Here is a 7,814-nt window from a genome sequence, read left to right on the forward strand (position 1 = left end):
TTAATCCCCTTGTACTCTTTCCCATTTGCATCTAGACATGTTTGGATCCCTCCCTAAAAAAGCAAAAACAAACTCTCTGACATCATGTTCTGCTCCACTTCCCACCTACCTCCTTCCCTAATAGCCAAACTTTCGGAAAGGGTTAGCCCTATGTGCTATGCCCACATCCTCATTTCTTTTTCACTCTCAACTCACAGAAACTCATTTGGTTTCCTTGGCATCCACATTCCTGAAATTGCTCTTACCAAGCAAAACCAATGTCTTGGTTTTTCTAAACCCAACAAGCACTTTTTTATTTTAATCTCTTGTGACCTCCCTGCAACATTCAACCCTGTTGATCACTCCCTTACCTTGAAAACCTTTCTTCACATCAGTGATGGAGCAGATGCTAGGTCACCATCTCTCTGGGCCCTTGTGCAAGGGCTTCTATGCTGGAAATGACATTGCATTTTATGGCTTGTAAAGTCAACTTCAAGCCTTAAATAATTCTCTTCCATTGTTTTAGTGAAGAAGATCTTGACCTGACTTTTGATTCATTTAAAACTGAGGGGAGGGGTGCCTGGATGGCACAGTTGGTTAAGCATTCAACTCTTGGTTTCAGCTCAGGTCATGACCTCTGGGTCAGTAGCTCAAGCCCCACATTGGGCTCCAGGCTCAGCACGGAATCTGCTTAGAGTTTCTGTCTGCCTTTCCCTCTGCCCCCCCTCCCCCGCTAAAATGAATAAGTCTTTAAAAATAATACTAAAATAGGGATCCCTGGGTGGCACAGTGGTTTGGCGCCTGCCTTTGGCCCGGGGCGTTATCCTGGAGACCTGGGATCGAATCCCACATCGGGCTCCCGGTGCATGGAGCCTGCTTCTCCCTCTGCCTGTGTCTCTGCCTTTCCCTCTCTCTGTGTGACTATCATAAATAAATAAAAAACATTTTAAAAAAATAAAAAATAAAAATAATACTAAAATAAAATAATACAATAAAATAAAACTGAGGGGAGCCTGGTTGGCTCAGTCAGAGAAGTATGAGACTCTTGATCTCGGGGTTGTGAGTTTGAGCCCTACATCGGGTGTGGAGATTCCTTAAAAAAATAAAATCTAAAAAAATAAAAATAAAAAATAAAAAAATAAAAATAAAAATAAAATCTTTAAAACAAATAAACAAATAAATGAAACTAAGATTTTGTTTGGCTTTACACACAGGTAGAGCAGGCATGTACCATGTGATGGCATCAAGTTTCACTTGTCCCAAAATAATATCACCTCTATTGCCCCTGAACATGAAAATCTTATATATTTACTCCATTTTGCCTGGGTTTTTTCCTCCCAAAGATCATAAACTCCTATGAGATAACAACTATATCAATTCTGTTGAGGTTGGCATATAGCAGATGTTTATGCTTTGGGGAACATTTCTGATTTTGAATTTGTTTGCATTCCAACACAATAGCTGACAGAACAACAGAAAGGCAAGGGTTCATTAGCAGTACCTCTTCTTGGGCACATTTGCTTCATCTAAACTTTGTCCCCACAGGAGTGATCACCTATGCAATAGGTGTTGCATGGGCTGCACAGGACGAGCTGGAAGTCATCGCCACTCACCCTGCCAACGACCACTCTTTCTTTGTAGATGAGTTTGACCACCTGTACAAATTTGTCCCCAAGGTCATCCAGAGCATTTGCACAGAGTTCAACTCACAGCCTCGGAACTGAATTCAGAGCAGGTAAAGCACCAGTAAATGCTGCTTTCCCAACGGGCTCTGGTGCAACCCCCAATGCTTTATGGGGCAGCAGGTCATGTAGGGCTTGGAGAACGGATGTGCTATTATTATTCTCTGCCAGTGTGGTTTTGCATGCTTCAAGAATTGAGGTGAGGAAGATGATCATAAGTTTATAGAATGAGGCGAAATGATACATCATTTTGAGGGTGCTGGGGATTTACATTTTGACAATTGTTTTCAAAATAAATGTTCAGACTAGAGTGCAGAACTTATGACAGGCTTAACTAGAGTTTTGGTGAGGTTTTTTCCATTTTTATTTCTAATTAGGATTCAGTAATCCTCAACAAATTTCACTTTTACTATGGCAGTATAGGAATTGCTTAATTAAGTATTTTAAAGGGTTACATGCAATCATTCTGACTGTGTCAGGAAGAGATAGTGTTCACAGGGTTTGTGGCAGGACCGCTCTCCACTCTTCTCATTCCCGGAGCACCTGCTACGCACTCACTCCCAGCCCACAGTAACAACACAACCATGCGCATGCAGAGAAAATGTGGCAGCAGCATAGCCACTCCTGATTTACCTCCTCTTCTCTATTATCTGATTCACTGTATACTGCATCCTATAGCTTTAGGAGCAGTTGAGGAACGGCCCTGGAGGACCAAGGTGATCTGGCCCAATAGCAGTGCATGAGGCTGCTGCTCTTAGCCCAAGCTGCAAACTTAGAATCTCTTGGGAGACTATGATGCTGGTTCCCAGGCCCCATTCCAATAGCTATGGAATCTGGATCTATGGGGCTGAAGCCTGAGCAGTGGCATGTTTGAAGAGCTATCTGGTAACATTGCTGTGCTGCCATGGATGGAGAACCACTGAGCTACTTCTGAGCGGTCAGTGTGATAGCGATTTCCTGGGAGAGCCCCTGTTTATGCCTGTTGTCTTGGGTCCCACGCAGTGTTCATATTTGCACTGCATTTGTCATTTGTTAACCAGATTGTATCATTAATAGTTGTGTTACAATAAGCCAGGACAGGGTTTAGTTGAGCTCCACTTTTTATTTCCAGCTTCTGCCAAGGATTCATCTATTAGGATATGAAGTCTGTGTGTGATGGGGGAGTGTTCAAAATAATCATTAATAAAGATGACTTACTTAACAAATCATGTCTTGTAAAAATGTGTGTTAAAAGATGCTGCTATGAATGGAGGAAAAGAAATAATACCTGTGCTGATTCTTGGGACAAAATATTTATATAAGCAATTTGAAGATCTCATCCATTTAGCAGAATTTGCTTCAAGCTTACCAAATTTCTCAGTACCTGGAGAGTGTATAATCAACTCAGTCAAAAATATTGATGTCTACAGAGAAGAATCAATTAAAGGTGTCAGCAATTTCAAATTCACTAACCATAAATTTTACCTAAAAGCAAATGCAAACAAATTTGTTCAAAAACCTCAAAATACAAAAACTATTTTCAAAAAAGAAATTCTTTATAAAGATACCAGTGACACAACTGCTAGTGAGAGATTCAGCTAAGAAACTGAACTTAAATAAATATAAGGGAGAATTATTCTGCCTATGTTTTTGAATATGCAGAATCAAAAGTTTCAATGTCTCTTCAATGTATACATATAAGTTTTTAAATTTTTTGAAAGAAAATTTATTTTGAAAAATAGTTTTGGGGTTTTTTATTTTGCTTTTTGTTTTTAGATTTTATTTATTTATTCATGAGAAACACAGAGAGAGAGGCAGAGATATAGGCAAAAGGGGGAAGTAGGACTCAGGGGATGCTCAACCCCTGAGCCACCCAGGTGCCCCATGGAAAATAGTTTTTGAATATAATGTTTTTATAGGGGCCTTAACACAAAAGCCAATTTGTCATCAATACATAAATATTTCCAAAAATAATATAATCTTATTATTTTGGTGTCCTCTTTCATTAACAAAATTGTCCCAAGTGGGAAAATAAATTATATGGCTACTCTTGTTATAGGTATCATAGTTGTTGTTTTTTTAAGATTTTATTTATTTATTCATGAGAGAGAGGCAGAGACAAAGGCAGAGGGAGAAGCAGGCTCCATCAGGGAGCCCAGTGTTGGACTCCATCCCAGGTCTCCAGGATCAGGCCCTGGGCTGAAGGAGGCGCTAATCCGCTGAGCCACCCTGGCAGCTCTAGGTATCTTAGTTTTAAAGATAAATGAAACCTCTCTAAATGGGTCCGTTGTCAGCAAATATTTGAGTGTGTGTGTGTGTGTGTGTGTGTGTGTGTGTAGGAAAGGAACATCAGAGGTGAGGTAGTCAAGGCACCTGGAGGCTGTGGTGTGGTGTCATCAGAGTTGTCTGAGTGGATGGATGTTCAAGTCACCAAAGATGGCAATGGGAGTTGGGATGGAGAGAGCAGAAGTGAGCCAAGCTTCACCACCTTCAGTGAATGAGAAGTGATCCAGCTGGGAGGAAAACAGCAGTGATAAGGTTGGATGGCTGAGGTCAGATCTTCAAGGGAGCTGGGGACTTTGTGGAAGGAAGGAGGGAGATTGGAAAGGGGGCAAGGAGCGGGCCTCTCCTCTCCCAATCCTAGGCCTGAATAGCAATAGCCTCCCCTTGGAGGTTGCAGATGAGTGGGAGGCAAGAAAGGGCTGGAGCTTCTGGGAGCTCACTGGCAGCAGAGGGGAGTGCCCCATCATGCAGTGGGAAGGCTGGCATGGGAGTGGGGCTGGATCAGATCAGAGTTGCACAGAGCAGTTTGGAGATAGGGGTCCTGGTGGTGATGGGTGACCTGGGAAGCTTGGATATAAATCCACCTTACTCAAGCCAAACCAAGCCTAATACTGCTGGGGTAGAGCCAGAATCTGAATACTAGAAACAGAACCTTAGAGATGTCAAACTGTCCAATGGCAAAAAAAGAAAACCAGGCCAGTGGAAGGTCATGCAGATACAAAGGGACAGAACTACAATTCAGATCTCTGTCTTCCAGTTGACTCATTTGACTGCCTTTCGGTGGAGTCAGAACTCCCACCCCTGCCTCCATCCCTGTGTTACACACACACACCTGGGTCTGCCCTCTGCAGGCTATGGGCCAGCCTTTGCAAAGCATTCTGGGTCCTGCAGACTCAGAGCCAATCTCCTAAGGCAATTCTAACTTTCATTCCATGGTCTCAGCAGAAAAGCTCCGCTGTGCCCTCTCTCCTCCAGGGCAACCCACATAAGCAGACTAGGAGCATTGGGCCAGCTTTTCTGGGTACACATGATGTCTAAACTGCACTTAAACTTAATTTTCCCACCTCTCAGGAGCCCTTTGAAAAAGTTTCTTTGCTAAAAGTTTCGTAATAAGGCTCTGCTAAAAATGTCCAGCCAAACGGATAAGGTTGAGGGTTCAGGTATTTCTTATTTCTTTGGGCTCTTTAAACCCTTTTGAACAGGACAAAACCTTCATGAAGCAAGTTTTCCAGCAACAATCTCAAGGGTCTGGCATGGGTTTATAAAGAAGACAATGCTTCAGTGTGCACGGATTTTCCAGCCTCACGGAGGAGTTTCCAACTAATAATGTTATTTTCTCCTCACAATCCTAAGAAAAGTTCTCCCCTTAGATTACCAACACATAAATGTAGTAAGTAGGAAATATGCTTGAAAACATGAATTCAATTACTTTGGAAGGAGGCATTTATTCAACTAATGCCTTTGAGGAATTCAGTCCAGTGGGAAACACCACCAAATGAACAACTAAAATCATGTCATTATTATCATGGGATCATGCACTAAGTGTGCATGGCTGGTGATTGTAAACAATCTCATGAGTAATAAAAATCATCCTAGTGCCTGACAGTTAATTTGCTGCACACTGGACACTATTCTAAGGGCTTCTCATGTATTAACTCACTTATCCCTATGACTTGCTGAGAGAGTTACTATTATTCTCATTTTACAGATCATGAAACCGAGGCATGGAGGTGTCAAGTAACTTGCCCAAGGTCACAGAGCTGGTAGGGGCAGATCTGGGAATTAAACCCAGACAATCTGACTCCAGGGTCTATATACTTAACCACTTTGCTTCTTGTTAATGGTGGCTGCACAGAAGGTTCTCTAGTAAGCTTGACAATTTAAAGTATACGTATAATTCTGCAAAGCATACTCTCAGGATTTATTAAACATACAAAGTGAAGAGTCTGTTTAATGTCCAAGGCACACGATGCTTCTCCCCATCACTCCCCTTGACTCTCTGGACAGCCACTTTGCCCTCACTTTTTTTTTTTTAAGACTTTGTTTATTTGAAAAAGAGAGAGTGAGTGACTGAGAGAGCACGAGTGCGGGGAAAAGGAGAGAGAGGAATATGCAGACTCCCCGCTGAGCAGGGAGCCCAACATGGGGCTCAATCCGAGGACCTTGGTTGGGATCATGACCTAAGCTGAAGGCAGATGACTGACTGAGCCACCCAGGTGCCCCACACCTTGTCCTCACTTAAGATAAGTGATTTTAATCTATTGTCCACAGTCCCTGCAGCTCTCTGAACACGTCAGGCTCCCCCATCCTATTGTTAAACTCCAATTATCCTTCAAGTCTTCGTCCAAATGCCACCTCTTCTTTGGAGTCCTCTCTGACTTGCTCAGATAGACTTATGCTCTCTGGATACAGAATCCTGACCCACCCACTTTCTAGCAACTTCCTTAGTCCCTTATTAGCAGACCCAATTCATACGTGTCATCCAGGGACATGGAAGGCAGGGAGGGAATGAGAACTTTAAATCAAAGCCACCCAACAGTGCCAACCCCTAATTCAATGGCACTGGTAGAATGGGAGGCAGAGATAATTCAGGAAGAGAGAAACAGGGTATGGGGGCAAGAGGAAAAGAGAATCTCCTTCTATCCCCTCCACACCACTCTTTAGAATGCCCTTCCGAGGTTCACTGCATTATCTTACAATCACTCTTTTTCTAGGACCAGAATCCCCTTTGGGAATCTACCCACAGGGTACCTCTGTTCCTCACCTTCTGCTCTCACTTTCTGCAGAAAGGAAAACTCTTTTTTTTTTTTTCATTTACCTTCTTGGGTCTCTTTCAACATACATGTTTTCTTTCAACAAATACCTATTATGTGTCAGGCATTGAATAGGCACTGGGGTACACAGTTGAATAAAACCTGGTCCTGCCCAAGGAGCTTAGAGGATAGTGTGGGAGATACACAGATCAACAGTGAACATCTGGCTAATACGATAGGAGACAGGCACACTTGGGGAGGCTTCCTGAGTTGGGTGTGTCTGCTTTAGCCAAGCAAGGAAAGATGGAGAAGGTGTCCCAGCAGAGGGAATGACAGGAGCAAAGGTGAGGAGGCAGGACACAGTGTGTCACACAGAGTGACAGCATGAGTGTGAGGTATCAGGAAATGAAGCTGGGGAGAAAGGCAGGGGCCAGGCCATGGGAGGCTACATTGGTTAAAACTCTCTCCGTGGCAAGTAACAGAAACTCCATTCATACTTTGCTCACGCAAAGGGAGTTTTTGGAAGGAATTGGAGTAACTCATGAACCCCAGGGTCAGGGAGAGAGCAGAACCTCAGAAAGGGGAGGAGAGACAGGAACAGGACAGATGAGCCCAGCAGCCCTCTCATTCTACTCTCCTCCAGAATGATCTTCATCTGGAAAGTGTTGAACAATCCTGCAGAGAGGGAACAGAGCGAAACTTTCTACCCATTAAGGACTGACCCCCTAGAGCAACCTCCTTTGGGAGTGGCAGGACCACCCAGGAAACCACGAGGACGTGGCTGTGGGGACAGGCACTCACATTGTTCTATCTGACCACCTTGCAGTTCATAACCTTGGGAGGTTCCTTGAATCACCCAGTTGTCTTGAATGCTAGTACCTGCATGTGCACAGGTTCCAGCATTGGGAAAACCAACTACAGGCTGAATAAAAGTCTTCCAGCGACACAGTCTCCCTCTGCTTTGTTCAGACACTTCACCCCCAGGAAATCAATGACAGTCTCTCTAAGACTTTCACTTCTCTCCACATTGATGGCTACACTTCTGTTATTTGTTTGTAGGCCAGTGGCCTTTGAAAACTGTTCAGATGTTCAGGGAAGCAGAAGCGTTGATTCTGGGATCCACTCCTGTTTTAGTCTG

At 43.4% G+C, this 7,814-nt stretch overlaps 1 protein-coding gene across 4 annotated transcripts in view; it reads left to right on the plus strand.

Moving 5' to 3' along the window:
- VIT (vitrin) overlaps positions 1-5,650 on the plus strand; it is a 104,397-nt gene extending 98,747 nt beyond the window's left edge. For 2 of the 4 annotated variants that reach the window (XM_025454190.3, XM_025454187.3), the window contains one exon: positions 1,525-2,866. In XM_025454190.3, the coding sequence (XP_025309975.1) occupies positions 1,525-1,703 (179 nt within the window). In that variant the 3' untranslated portion in view covers positions 1,704-2,866. Of the gene's footprint in view, positions 1-1,524; positions 2,867-5,631 lie in introns of those variants that run through there. The other 2 variants (XM_025454189.3, XM_025454188.3) reach the window with 2 other exon arrangements.
- The last annotated feature ends 2,164 nt before the right edge of the window (positions 5,651-7,814 follow it).

The sequence above is a fragment of the Canis lupus genome, chromosome 17 (assembly GCF_003254725.2).
Source record: "Canis lupus dingo isolate Sandy chromosome 17, ASM325472v2, whole genome shotgun sequence".
NCBI classification, from domain to species: Eukaryota; Metazoa; Chordata; class Mammalia; order Carnivora; family Canidae; genus Canis; species Canis lupus.